The sequence below is a fragment of the Amphiprion ocellaris genome, chromosome 11 (genome assembly GCF_022539595.1).
Source record: "Amphiprion ocellaris isolate individual 3 ecotype Okinawa chromosome 11, ASM2253959v1, whole genome shotgun sequence".
Lineage (NCBI taxonomy): Eukaryota > Metazoa > Chordata > Actinopteri > Pomacentridae > Amphiprion > Amphiprion ocellaris.
The window spans coordinates 32,421,322-32,436,551 of NC_072776.1; the positions used below are offsets into that span (position 1 = coordinate 32,421,322).

General features: G+C 37.9%; 1 protein-coding gene across 1 annotated transcript in view; it reads right to left on the minus strand.

Moving 5' to 3' along the window:
* man1a2 (mannosidase, alpha, class 1A, member 2) overlaps window positions 1-15,230 on the minus strand; it is a 181,211-nt gene that overhangs the window by 98,513 nt on the left and 67,468 nt on the right. Inside the window, 1 exon segment of the mRNA XM_055015102.1 lies at window positions 8,710-8,806. Within this exon segment, the coding sequence (XP_054871077.1) occupies window positions 8,710-8,806 (97 nt within the window).

Below are 15,230 nucleotides of genomic sequence, written 5' to 3' on the forward strand. Positions count from 1 at the left end.
AGGAAGAGAATGTTTTGTTGTTGTGAATTCTTGACTGAAACTTGCGAGTGTCAAAGTGAGGTTAAAGCTGCAGATCACCTCGACGGGCAAACCACCAAAGCAATCTCATAATGGAAGAAGCCGGAGCAGCTGCATCAGGCCGCTGTCATTTACCACAAAGACATTCTTCACCTTGAGTTTAAAATCATCAGGCTGAGGGAAGCCAATAAAACAGAGACTCACCGGCGGATGGTGTTCAAAGACTAAATCCACCGAAATCACTTCAATAAGGTCACAAATGAAATCCAGACAGAGTAGCAACGCCGGAAAAACACCACCCCAGATCCTCTACCGCAGGGTGAAGAGTATTTAAGAAACAAGCTTAAAGTGCAACTTCACTGCAAGCTTTGAGCCTCATTTCCAACACTGTTTAAGTTTTAAAAAATGCTAAAAAAGCAGCTAAAATGGACTGAAAGGAGGCCAGAGAAAGTTAAAGCTGTCAACTCTTTACATCCACCATACGCTGCATTTTATACAGCCAAATTTCAAATAAAGCTGCTCTCATTTACATATCATTCTGTTTTTATTGTCAGACGACAGAACGAATATGAAATATTTTAATAAGCAGTCACTTCAGAGCCAATATGCTTATGATTATTTCTATTTTTATGCTGTATTTAGACTTTTTAATACTATTTATTATAGTAAATATCTGCAATTTTGCACATTCATTGTTAAATAAAAGCTATTTTTGCACCTTATTTCTTTAACAAGCCCAGTCTGTACATTAATTCAAAGTTCTTCGCACATTAGTTTCCTTATTTGTCTTAAATATAACACAAATAGTGAATATTTTCATATTGTACTATGCTTATTATTATTTCCATGTCCATTTTTATATAGTACTCAGACTTTTTAAAGCTCTTTATTGATGTAAAAACCAGCAATTTTGCATTTTTATTGTAAATAGAAGCAATTTTTGCATCTTATTTCTTTAACGAGCCCAGTTTGCATGTTAACTGCATGTTCTTTTGCACATCTATCAACTACAACAACGTACAGTTTAGTCCAATTAACAGTGTAAAATAATGCAGATTTTCATTTTTCTAACAAACTGAACAGCGGCAAACTAGAAAATAAGACACAAAATAAAACTATAAAAAGCACCAAATTGTGACTTTTGAGCAGCCAGAATAATTTTTAAAAATTTCTCGACAAACTACTGATAATCTACTGATCGTTAAAAGCTGTTGTTGTGTAATTTTCTGTGGATTTTCCCAGATTTCTTCCACTTGTTAAATAAAAGGAATCTCAGTTTTAACAGAACAGCAGTGCAGATTTACACTCCAAAGTGAGCAGCTTCCCCTGAGAGTGTTTTTCTTGGCTTTAGTTAACGATCACCGTCTGTGTCGTCCTCCTTCAATAAACAAAGTCAACCTTTGCGGCGCACAACCGAAACAAGGGTCAAGTGCTTTCAACCCTGAATCAATAGCAGCTGATGCTCCCATTATTTGTCTTTCTTTAGTTTAAAAAGCAGCACATTGTGGTATAGAATCATATCATATTGATAAATCACTAAAGCTTCATTTAAAAAAAAAAAAAAACTAGAATTGCAGGTTCAAGCTGCAAAGGTTAGGGATGAGGTTAATCTTTTATAAAAGCACAATCCAATCAATGCCGGGACAAAACTGATTTAACCTCCATCGGTATCAAAACTCAGAGAGAAATTCAATGTTAAAGTGTCAGAACTAGAATTAACCCCATAGCAACAAGTGAAAATACATTAGAAACTGAACAAATGCATTTAATCATCTGTAGAACATTGTTAATACACTATTAAACGCTTTTATTAACCGCATGACTAACTGCTGTACAGTTCTGCTATCTGACAGCTGAACTACGAACACATTCAGACGTTTTTTGTGTAAATCGGCATGACAAAAACTAAAAGTCCAATCAGAGATATCAGGTATCATGAAGGTTTCTGCTTCACAAAAAAAGGAAAAGTTTAACACGTCACGTGACTCTTTTTCTGTACAAAATGAACCAATCATGTCCTACTTCAGTCAACAGGTTGTTTTACAGTGATGTAATGATGCAGGAAAGGAATGCTGGTAGAAAACTGTTAATCGTGTGTTAATATATTGATTTTACTGATCAATGCAGCTGATTATTGATAACTGACAGCTGCACATTAGAGCTGTTAAACTTTAAACTTCATATATTTAAACATGATATTGTATTGAAGTGTGTTTAGGTCTGACACCATCCCATAATGCAGGATGCAAATGTCATTTCTGGCTAAATCAAAGTGAAATTAATGTTACTGATTGAATATTCTCTGTAATAAATACCAGTAAAATAATCAATGTTCTGATCAGTGTTCTATCAGCTGCAGCAAATCAAAAAAAAAAACATATTTATATGTTTTCTGCATCACCAGCTGAATACATGTCAGGTTTCCATGACAACATGATGCATCCAGTGTGTGATACTGTAACTACACGGCTTCATTCAGTGGTTTTAGTAACATACAGATCAACAGGTTTACAGATAAAACAGAATCTGAATCACTCAGAGAGAATCATCAGGAAACCATCTGGTTAAAGAGAGACGGAACTCTGAACAGAACCTGACCAGCATCAGTTACCATGGAGATCTAGCTCTGCAGCATCAGTTACCATGGAGAGCTAGCTATGCAGCATCAGTTACCATGGAGATCTAGCTCTGCAGCATCAGTTACCATGGAGATATAGCTCTGCAGCATCAGTTACCATGGACATCCAGCTCTGCAGCATCAGTTACCATGGAGATCTAGCTCTGCAGCATCAGTTACCATGGAGATCTAGCTCTGCAGCATCAGTTACCATGGACATCCAGCTCTGCAGCATCAGTTGCCATGGAGATCTAGCTCTGCAGCATCAGTTACCATGGACATCCAGCTCTGCAGCATCAGTTGCCATGGAGATCTAGCTCTGCAGCATCAGTTACCATGGAGAGCTAGCTCTGCAACAGCAGTTACTGTGGAGATTTAGCTCTCAGCATCAGTTACCATGGAGACCTAGGTCTGCAGCATCGGTTACCATGGAGATCTAGCTCTGTAGCATTGGTTACCATGGACGTCTAGCCTTACCACATCAGGTACCATGGAGCTCTATCGCTGCACCGTCAGTTACCATGGAGATCTAGCTCTGAATCATCAGTTACCATGGAGATTAGCAGGTTAACACAGAGCCACCTTCAAGATACTGAAAACTTTAAACTCAATTACCTGCTAACACACCAATTTCACTTCAGATTACAGAACTCTGATCTCACAACTTCTTAAAACTAGAAACATTTGTAACTATTTTAGTGCTTTATAAAACTCTTAATGGTCTTGGTGTTTCCTGTTTGTCAGATTTGCTTCTATCCTATGAACCCTTCCTTTTCCTCTTCTGATAGTAGCCTTTCAATGACACCCAAACTCAGAACAAAAGCTCCGTCTGTGTGTATTAGTGTATTAGGTGTGGTCCAGCAGGCTTCAGGATGCTGGTCAGAGTCCGTGCTGTCGGCTGTCTGTAAGTCTGTGTGTGTTTCTGTCTGAGTTTCATTCGACCAGTCGTGTTCGTCTGACACTGCTTGAACCGAGGTCCTCAGAACAGCAGCCTGAGCCACTCTTCCTCTACACGGCCATAAGTTATCCTCGATTGACACGTGCAGCCTCCAGACAAAGGCCCGGCTTGTATCTGAACTCAGAATCGGCTCAACTCATTGTCCAGAGAGCGGAGGAGAAAAGAAAAAATGACGAGTCGGGGCCGGGAAGTGAACTCAAGGTTATCTGAGCCTGGTGCCACAATGAGAGCCCCGGTGCTCTGGTTACTGCTCTGGCCTGGACTCCCCTCTGTGGACTGATTAAGGCCAAGCTGGGAGGCATGTAGCGAGCACAAAGAGCTGGTTTTTATTAACAACTGCATCGGTTGCATGTTCAATAGATGTGCTAATTTCTGTGTATGTAAGGCAGAATCCTGCACTGGAATAAACTACACGTACTGCTTGAACATTGTTTAAAAAAAAATGGTGCTTTTTGGAGCTAAAAACAAGAATAAACATCAACAGAAGGCTACTATAGCAACCAAATTTGAATAGAAGTGAGCAAACAACGGTTCAAGAGCAAGGTTAAAGTAATTTTGGACAGGTTTGCAGTTATTTAGTCCACATTTTCAAGTCATTTTGAACACATTTTGGCATTTTGGACAAGTTTCAAGTCACATTAGACATGGTTTGTGTCATGTGGACAGGTTTTGAGCCATTTTAGACAAGTCCTCAGCCATTTAGGCCAAGCCTGAAGTCATTTTGAAGGCATTTTATCATTTTGGTCAAGTTTCGAGTCATGGTGGACAAGTTTCGAGTCATTTTGGAGAAATTTCTATCTTTTCTATCTTGTTGGCCAGGTTTTGAGTCATTTTAGACAAGTCCTAAGTCATTTAGGGCATTAGTCCGAAGTCATCTTGAACACAGTTTGTCATTTTGGTGAAGTTTCAAGTCACACTGGACAAGTTTTGAGTCATTTTTGAGAAATTTTCTATGATGTTGGCCAGGTTTTGAGCCATTTAAGAGAAGTCTTGAGCCACTTAAGGCCATATTTTTGTTATTTTGAACAAGTTCTTTCTGTCATTTTGGAGAAATTTTTACCTTTTCGACATTTCAAGTCACGTTAGACATGTTTTGTAGCATCAGTTACCATGGAGATCTAGCTCTGCAGCATCAGTTACCATGGAGAGCTAGCTATGCAGCATCAGTTACCATGGAGATCTAGCTCTGCAGCATCAGTTACCATGGAGATCTAGCTCTGCAGCATCAGTTACCATGGACATCCAGCTCTGCAGCATCAGTTACCATGGAGATCTAGCTCTGCAGCATCAGTTACCATGGAGATCTAGCTCTGCAGCATCAGTTACCATGGACATCCAGCTCTGCAGCATCAGTTGCCATGGAGATCTAGCTCTGCAGCATCAGTTACCATGGAGATGTAGCTCTGTAGCATTGGTTACCATGGACGTCTAGCCTTACCACATCAGGTACCATGGAGCTCTATCGCTGCACCGTCAGTTACCATGGAGATCTAGCTCTGAATCATCAGTTACCATGGAGATTAGCAGGTTAACACAGAGCCACCTTCAAGATACTGAAAACTTTAAACTCAATTACCTGCTAACACACCAATTTCACTTCAGATTACAGAACTCTGATCTCACAACTTCTTAAAACTAGAAACATTTGTAACTATTTTAGTGCTTTATAAAACTCTTAATGGTCTTGGTGTTTCCTGTTTATCAGATTTGCTTCTATCCTATGAACCCTTCCTTTTCCTCTTCTGATAGTAGCCTTTCAATGACACCCAAACTCAGAACAAAAGCTCCGTCTGTGTGTATTAGTGTATTAGGTGTGGTCCAGCAGGCTTCAGGATGCTGGTCAGAGTCCGTGCTGTCGGCTGTCTGTAAGTCTGTGTGTGTTTCTGTCTGAGTTTCATTCGACCAGTCGTGTTCGTCTGACACTGCTTGAACCGAGGTCCTCAGAACAGCAGCCTGAGCCACTCTTCCTCTACACGGCCATAAGTTATCCTCGATTGACACGTGCAGCCTCCAGACAAAGGCCCGGCTTGTATCTGAACTCAGAATCGGCTCAACTCATTGTCCAGAGAGTGGAGGAGAAAAGAAAAAATGACGAGTCGGGGCCGGGAAGTGAACTCAAGGTTATCTGAGCCTGGTGCCACAATGAGAGCCCCGGTGCTCTGGTTACTGCTCTGGCCTGGACTCCCCTCTGTGGACTGATTAAGGCCAAGCTGGGAGGCATGTAGCGAGCACAAAGAGCTGGTTTTTATTAACAACTGCATCGGTTGCATGTTCAATAGAGGTGCTAATTTCTGTGTATGTAAGGCAGAATCCTGCACTGAAATAAACTACACGTACTGCTTGAACATTGTTAAAAAAAATGGTGCTTTTTGGAGCTAAAAACAAGAATAAACATCAACAGAAGGCTACTATAGCAACCAAATTTGAATAGAAGTGAGCAAACAACGGTTCAAGAGCAAGGTTAAAGTAATTTTGGACAGGTTTACAGTTATTTAGTCCACATTTTCAAGTCATTTTGAACACATTTTGGCATTTTGGACAAGTTTCAAGTCACATTAGACATGGTTTGTGTCATGTGGACAGGTTTTGAGCCATTTTAGACAAGTCCTCAGCCATTTAGGCCAAGCCTGAAGTCATTTTGAAGGCATTTTATCATTTTGGTCAAGTTTCGAGTCATGGTGGACAAGTTTCGAGTCATTTTGGAGAAATTTCTATCTTTTCTATCTTGTTGGCCAGGTTTTGAGTCATTTTAGACAAGTCCTAAATCATTTAGGGCATTAGTCCGAAGTCATCTTGAACACAGTTTGTCATTTTGGTGAAGTTTCAAGTCACATTGGACAAGTTTTGAGTCATTTTTGAGAAATTTTCTATGATGTTGGCCAGGTTTTGAGCCATTTAAGAGAAGTCTTGAGCCACTTAAGGCCATATTTTTGTTATTTTGAACAAGTTCTTTCTGTCATTTTGGAGAAATTTTTACCTTTTCGACATTTCAAGTCACGTTAGACATGTTTTGCATCATGTGGACAGATTTTCAGTCATTTTAGACAAGTCCTGAGCCATTTAGGGTATTAGTCTGCAGTCTGAAGCAGACTAAACACAAATGACTGAATGGCCTTAGAAGAGGTGTGAGTGCATTTACCAATTTTCCATTTAGTCAAGTTAGATTTAAAAATGACAATTAAGGCGAAGGGGGTCACTCAAAAGCAGTTTACAATCAAAACAGGCTGTCAAAAACTGAAATATTAAGGAATTAAAAGTTAAGTTTATCAAGGTTTTTCCATTCCTCCTCATTGATATTTGGTGTTGTGTGACTAATTCTGGCACAAATCATAATTTTTGGTTATCAAATTTTTCATATTTCCTTCACGTAGAAAATCAGCTTCAAATCTCAAAAGGTATCAGCCTGGGATGCTTTTTTACAGTCAGTGTGCACATCAGAGGTGGAAAAACATCACAGTGATTTAACTGTTTTCATCTTGCATCTGTGACTTCATGCTCCTCTGCTACGAGCTGTCAATACCAGTAATACTCGAAGCAACAGGAGTCTGCTGCATCTACGATATATTGCTTTTTCTCTCTTTTCTCCTCCAAAAACATGTGTACAGGCGATCGATACCGCCAGGCAGGACGGGCTACGCCTCATCAATAACGGCGGCATGCTTGGTGAGGATTCTTGGCCTGGCGTCTGGCTCGTATTTTAGCGGCCACCCTGTGACTAATAACCTCCAGATACCCAGACTCAGCTGTTAGGAGGAGGCAGGGGAAACACACTCGCTCGCTCACGAAAAAAAAAAAAAAAAAAAAAAAGCACAATAGATAAACAAATGCAGCATCTATCTAGCGTTTAGTGGCGGCTCCCGTAAAAATAACACCGGGCGCCTCTGGCCAATTTACCAGACAGAACATTCCAATTTGACACAAAAGCCTCATAAGCATGCATCCTCACGCCACAAACACACACTTCCTGCGACCACACACACTCTGATTAACCGGCGTTAACACACATCTTCACGTGTTTGGATGAGATTCTGGACAGCGTTGTCAATGCAAATACATCCAGTAATACCGACAGCAGCTCCTCTCTTTGTGTTTTTGCTTAAAAGTTGAGCAGATTCTGAGCAAAAAAAGGAAAAACAGTTCAGAATGAAGTCAAAAACACACCTCACATGATGGCCTTATTCAAACCCTGCAGCTTTTCTTTGCAGCTATTGCTCCGCAGAATACGTGTTTATTATTGTTATCTAAATATTTCTTTAGTTTTACACAAACCTTGAATTTCCCTTGGGATTAATAACATATCCATCTATCTATATATGTAGAAAATCAAAACAAAGATTGCAGTACCAGCAGTTTAAACGGACCAAACATACCTTTGCATTGAACTAAAAGAAAAGAAACAACTATAAATAAATCAAAATTGGTCCTCTGCAATAAGCAACTGCTCACTAACAAAATAAAAGGCGAAAAACTGTATAATAATGTTGTTGTTTGCAACTTTTTGTCTCCATAAAGTTCAGTTATTGAAGGTTTAAGCTGTTATTTGATCACTTCTATGTGTAAAATGTGAGTTTCTGTTAAAAAAAGCAACACTTAATTCAAGCACAATGTCAAGTCACAGGTCTCACTGTTATTGTTCTGCAAGGTGTAAATAAAATCTCATGTGAAGTTAAAAAATTATAGACAAGCTGCAAAAATCAAATTACAAATGATGAGAGGCTTCACTTTAGTGCTCATGACACCCAAAAATGTCTTTATTTCAGTGTCGTTTGAGCCATTTTTATCACGAACTAACACTTCCTCTTTGCACGCTTAGAACAATACACCGACTGCACAGATTTATACGCCGGAGAGTGAAATATCACCAGCATTTGCAACATGTTTCCTGATTCTCTTATCAGTGATGTACGTTCTCTGCTCTGCTCGTGGTTTCACTGATCTCTTCCTGAAGTGATACGCATCCAGACGGAGGCATTATCTCGTAACCTTGCCCACGAGAGGGAAAATAATAAATAAATAATCAAATAAACAGCGTCAGCCAGACAGTGTGTGTGAATCCACTCAAAGCGCCAGCAGTGGGAGAGAGAGAGAGAGAGAGAGGAGTTTCTGTCCGGCTTACCGAAGATATTTGTGGAATGTCCTTTCTTGGCGAGGGGCTTCAGCTCGTTGTGACCCCAGCCATACTGTCTGTAGCTGTCCCACGCGTGTTTCATCATCTGAAAAACAACAAAACGACAACAAAACAGCACGTTAGATGAGGAGAAAGTGGCCCGAAACTGTGAGATGACTCAATGCTCCGTAAAACAACGTTTAATTTGGCGTCTTAATTTCACGTTACATTATTTGCATTTTGGCATAATGTGATGCAGCTGTTAGGGAAGTCGTCACAGAAAACCGCGAATAAATTCAGTGTTGGAACAGAAGCATTTAGTCATAGAGATGAAATTAAATGGACAAGGCCTTAATATTTGCAAAATTGCACATAGCTGTAACAAACAGATATTTTTCTCACATTTTTATCTAAGTTTGGGCCTCCAAAACACTGATTTTGCTCAAAAACTTCCTAAAATTCTGGTTTTTATGTATCTATGTAGGCCTGTAAACACCAAAATAACAATAGAAGATATATATTACGACACATATATTAAGTCTACAACTTAATGTGGCATGTTTATTACAGCGTTTATAGTTCATTTGTGTTCTTGTATGTACACAGATATGTGCACAGTGGGGAAGATATCCAAATTAACTGGACAAGGCCTCAATATTTAGCCTCTAAAGGGTGAAGTTAATCCACATAATCACTGAAAAACTGACAAAATGCTTGACAAATTCCAAGAAAAAACCCAAGTCAAGGCTTAGACGACATATACGTGCATTAAACAACATGTTAATGTAAAAATCCACCGCTGTATGTGCTTTTCTTCGAAGACTGTTTGCATTTTGCACATCTCTGTAAAAAACACAGATAGTTTTCTCACTTTTTTAGCTACATTTGGGATTTTTTTTTTTCAAAAAACTTCCTAAAACTCTGAAATAAATGTGTATCTATGTAGGTTTGCAGACATGAAAACAACAATGGATGATATATTTCAAGATATATACAAAAGCTTCTACATTTGCAGCCACAGTTTAAAAGTCTGAACCGATTGGTCTGGCAGGCTTATTACAGCGTTTGTAGTCATTTTGAGTCCTCCTTTGTGCACAGGTGTTTGGTAAAATGATGGTTGTGTGGACAGAGAGTGAAGATAACTACATTATTATCGTTAATCTGTGGACCAAGGCCTTAATATCTTGCCTCTAAATGGTAAAAAAATAATCTATGTAAGGGCAAAAACCTGAGAAAATGCTTCACAAATTCCTAGAAAAAACACAAGACAAGGCTTAGATGACATACAAATGCATAAAACAACATGTCAGTGTAAAAATCCATCTTTGTCTGTGCTTTTCGTCAACCACTGTGTTTACATTTTGCACATAACTTCTCCACTGTCTGAGCAGACATTCATCTAGCAGATAGAACAGAAGAAGCCTCTGTTCTCCAGCTGCTAGCGATGGGCTCAGAGGTGAGATGAGGCCTGACATGGAGGCTGATGCTGAGAAGAGGCGCTTCAGGGCGAACAGAGAAGATGACACAGCCGGGGGAGGAAAGAGCGCCAGCTTTCAGTTTCAAACCTTTTATTTTCTTCCTCCTCACCCTTCGCTCCAGTGCCACCGACAACCTGAGAAAAGCACGTTTCCAGTCTATGCGGTCGCGTCAGTCGTCGTCTGGTTGTATGGATGTCTGTCGACTCGGTGATTCTGTCTCATCTATCTGGTAGCGTTCATACCTGATCATCCACCAGTTTCTGTTAGCTTAGCATCTCTGCAAGGCCGTTAGCTTGACATCTCTATGAGGCTGTTAGCTTAGAGGATTTTTTTTAATTATCTGTGCAAATAAAATTTTAAAAAATTCTACCACCTACTTTCAATAAGTCTATATATTTTAGAATGAGATGTACACAAACTTCCGAACACACTGGGAACTGATAACTCTTTATCTGGTATAACTAAATGATATACATATTAAATGACACCTCATAGAAATACTGTGCAATAATAACCGCCTCACTTCTATGCATTACTTAACCACCACTCACAACATCAGCATCAATATCAATATCAATATCTATCTATATCTATATAGATAGATAGATAGATAGATAGATAGATAGATAGATAGATAGATAGATAGATAGATAGATAGATAGATAGATAGATAGATAGATAGATAGATAGATAGATAGATAGATAGATAGATAGATAGATCTATATCTATCTATTGATCGATCGGTCGATAGATCGACAGATAGTAGACAGATATATGCTTCTCCAATTGTGTTTTTATTGTGTTCTATAGAAATTTTCAGCTCAGGATGAAAGAAAACAAAGGATAGCAGGAACTACAGCCAACAACAACACACCAGGAAGTAGCCTGGGGACGGTCTATATACTGGTTCTTCTGCCAGTTTCCCTGCCTCAGTAACCGTCTGCCTCGTGCCACCGTTTGTGGACGAGGATCCAGAAACCTCTTCCAACGTTCCCTCTCCTTGGAGCGGGCAGGCGGCCAAGCTAATAAAGACGAGGGCCAGGAGTTTCATTGTGTTCTTGGCCTCGTGGCTTTCCGTGACGCATCGCGTGCACGCACCGAGGATTATAAATCAAATTAATACACACCGCGACACGGACACCGCTTGCGTTGGCCGACTCCCCCCACTGATATGTGCTGATTGGATGCTTCATCAAATTTTGATTGGCCCATATGCCAAGGACAAGCGCTCCGCCGTGAGGTGCTCGCCGATGTTGACAAACTGCTTATTTAAAGGACCTTGGAATACTAATTGGGCATTAAGCCGCAAAATTCTGTGATTGATTCCGACAGCTACCGCTTTGCCACCGCGGCATCTTGGGAGCCACATGGAAAAAAGGACGGGGAAAAACTGGTTTGCATTGGCCCGAGTGACTGGTTCATTCTATAATTAGAACAGAACCTCGTTAAGAAATGCCAGCAGAAGAAGCTCAACACCAAAACCAAATATTTCAGGAGCACTAAACCAGCAGCAATCAGAATTTATATCAAAAAGAAGCAACATATTGTCAAAAAAACCTGACCAGAATGATAAGAATTGAGGATTAACTCATTATTTTTACCAGTTTTCTTAATTAGGATTCAATTTACTCAAGAAAAACTGATATTTCTGTTCTGGTGATGGAATCAGACCAGCTTACTGTTGTTCATACTGTGATTTTTTTTTTTGCTCTTTTTTAACTGAGCTGGACTCTAAGTAGTTTCTAGATGAATTCTACTAGTTTTTCCTTTTTTTACTGCAAAATGAAGTCCTGCACCTCTTTAAAAACAGCACAACCATGACTAGAAGTTGAGAAAATTAAAAAATATCCTTTAGCAGTTTAACTAAGTTTTGACACACACACAAAAAAAATTCTAGAACATTTTTCAAAGCGGCCTCAAGTGATACCATCAATGGAAAAAATTGTATTTTTTTTTACAGTAAATATGATGTTTATCTTTAACATTAATATACAACATTGCTGTATTGTAACACTAGATCCTGTAATATTCTTGGAATTTTGCTTTAAAGTTTTAACGCCAAAAAAAACCTGAATTTCTTTAATATAGTTCTATTTATTTTACTAAATTATGGGTGGGAAATGGAATCAATGTGTAGAAAAACCCGCAAAATAAAAAAGTCCACAAGTATTGTTGAAAAAAATGGTGACTCTATATACAATAGATATTCTATTGCCTACATTTTTAGAGCTTCAACAAACTAAATGTTTTTCATTCTAGTCTGCTCAACAAATCTAGAAAGATGTTTCACCATGCTGGATGTATCTTCAACAACTAGCTGCTCTGTTCACAGTTTCTGAGCCACGCTGCATTCATTTTATTGATCCAGGATGTTTGATTTTTCAGTTTTTGAGTCAATTTATAAAAATCATTAATCGTTTACAAAAAAATTGACAAATTAAGTCATTTTGGATATTTTTTAAATTCATTTTAAGATATGTATATGCCATTTTCGACAAATTTTTAGTGACTTTAACATAAATATTAAAATTTTTAGAGCTTTCTCTTTACTCTGCTCGTCAGCTGTAGAAAGATGTTTCACCGTGCTGAATGTATCTTTCAACAACTTGCTGCTCTGTTCACTGTTTTTGAGCCATGCTGCATTAATTTTATTGATCTAGTCGGTTTAATTTTCCTGCTATGATCAGTTTGTCATTTTGAACAGGCTTTATGGCCTTTTATTTGGTCATTTGGGGCAAAATTTGAGTAAGTTTATAAAAATCGGCAATCATTTTGAAAAAAATTGACAAATTAAGTAATTTTGGACATTTTTTCACTCATTTTAGATATGTTTATGCCATTTTGGACAAATTCTTAGTCATTTTAAACATAAATATTTACATTTTTAGAGCCTTGCTGAACGTGTCTTCCAATAACTTGCTGCTCTGTTCACTGTTTCTGAGCCATGCTGCATTTATTTTATTGAACCAAGATGTTTGATTTTCTTGTTATGATCACTTTCTGTCACTTTCAACAGCTTTTGACGCAAATTTTGAGTAATTTTAAATAAGTTGTCAATCATTTTTGAAAAAAATTAACTAAGTCATTTTGGATGTTTTTGTACTCATTTTAGATACATTTATGCTATTTTGGACAATTTTTAGTCACTTTAAACATAAATATTTACATTTTTAGAGCTTTCTTGAATGCATCCCCAACAACTTGTTGCTCTGTTCTGTTTTTAAGGCATGCTGCATTTATTTTATATTTTATTGATCCAGGATGATTTACTGTTAATTAAATGGTCAGAAATAACAGAAAAAAGCAGATTTCTATCAAATAATGCAACACAAACTCTCTTTACTGCACGCATACTAATCATCTTTACTGTCGAGCTTAATCACCCCCTAAAGGTCCATTCTGAGCCATAACAAAAACCCCAGAGTGACAAAGACATTATCACCCAACTCTGATTAATCTCTTTTACTGTCTGAGCTGCTGTGAAATTCTTTTAAATTCTTTCATCTTCTTGTTTCAGAACCTTGAGGTACAATTCATAAGGAAGTGTTATTTTTGCTGCAAATGAGGGAACAATTCATGGCTCACAGCAAAAAGGATACTTATTTCAAAAGACAAATGCCAGTGACTGACTTCATAGTTTTGATAACGAATCAAAAGTCTGAGTTTAGAGGTTATGTGAGCCTTTTTTTTTTTAATCTTTTGCCATGCAGCACGCCAGAAGTCATGACTGAAAAAGCACAACAGAATCTTCTGTGGAAAGTTTCTGGTTTTTAAACAATTTCCAAGCCGGTGAGGAACGGTTCTCTGAAAAACATCGCAGCCCCCATGAGACTACAGCTGCCACTGATGAGAAAATATCCAAAAATTTAGTTTAAGTATCCATAGAGAAAGTACTCAAGTATCAACAGCCTGGTATACATGAAATATCAATAATCATGATGATGTATTATCAGCTAATGCAGCTGAAACAGTATTTTATCAAGTATCAAGAGTTAAAGTATTTACTTAAGTATATGCAGTGACAATGCTCAAGTATTGTCAGCTTCATGTAGTTAAATATAAAATATAAAATGAATATTGGATGGTAGAATTTCTATTTCTGGGTGACCACAAGAGACAAACAAGTCAGGAGAACATCTCTATGGATACGTATCCTTCTATTAAGCAAAACAGACAAACACTGTCTGATCTTTTATAGGATTTATGGGTTTTTCTGTGGCAGCTGCTTGGTGAAGCTGGAACCATTGTTCATTTCAACAAATATATACTGTTAACAACACATCTTCAATACCTTTTTATATTCGCTATGCAATAAAATCTATTTTAATTCCAAATCCCAACCTGAACTATTTCTAGTGATGTGGGCTCTTATATTCTGTCAACAAACAGACGGACTAATTTCTTTAATTAAGTTTACAATGTAGTTTTGCCTACAAAAATGTTGAAATGAACATTTTTCATTCCATCTAAAACACCATTTCTGCTTTAAAATTTAATGTTTTACAGTCTGACTGAGCCTGAGGCACAAACTGCCTCAAATGCACAAATAAAAACATTTATTTTCTCAAAAACAGAGTCAAATGTGGTTTTTGTTGCATCGTTCACTCTGCTGCAGACAGAAAACTGAAGATGATGCAAAGAGGAAAATTTGTAGGAAAATGTTTGGAAACAGTTTAAAATAAGAAGAAATATGTCAAATATTTCAGAACAGGTTAAAAAAGCTTCACCTAAAGTCTACATGACTGCATAAAATGAATACTGGATGGTAGAATTTCTATTTTTAAGGGAAAAGAAAATGTAGATGAATATGTATATATGCTGGAATCATTGCAGTCCTCCACTAGTTCAATACATACTTCTAAGAACAAATTTCTCTACTATTTGTATCTTTTCAGAGCTTTTTATGCATTAATTTTGCTGTAAAACACGTGTTTTTAAATTCAAATCCCAACTTAAACTATTTCTAGTGGTGTACGCTCTTATATTCTGTCAATAAACAGGCAGCCTAGTTTCTTTAATTAAGTGCATGATGCCGTTTTGAATATATAAAA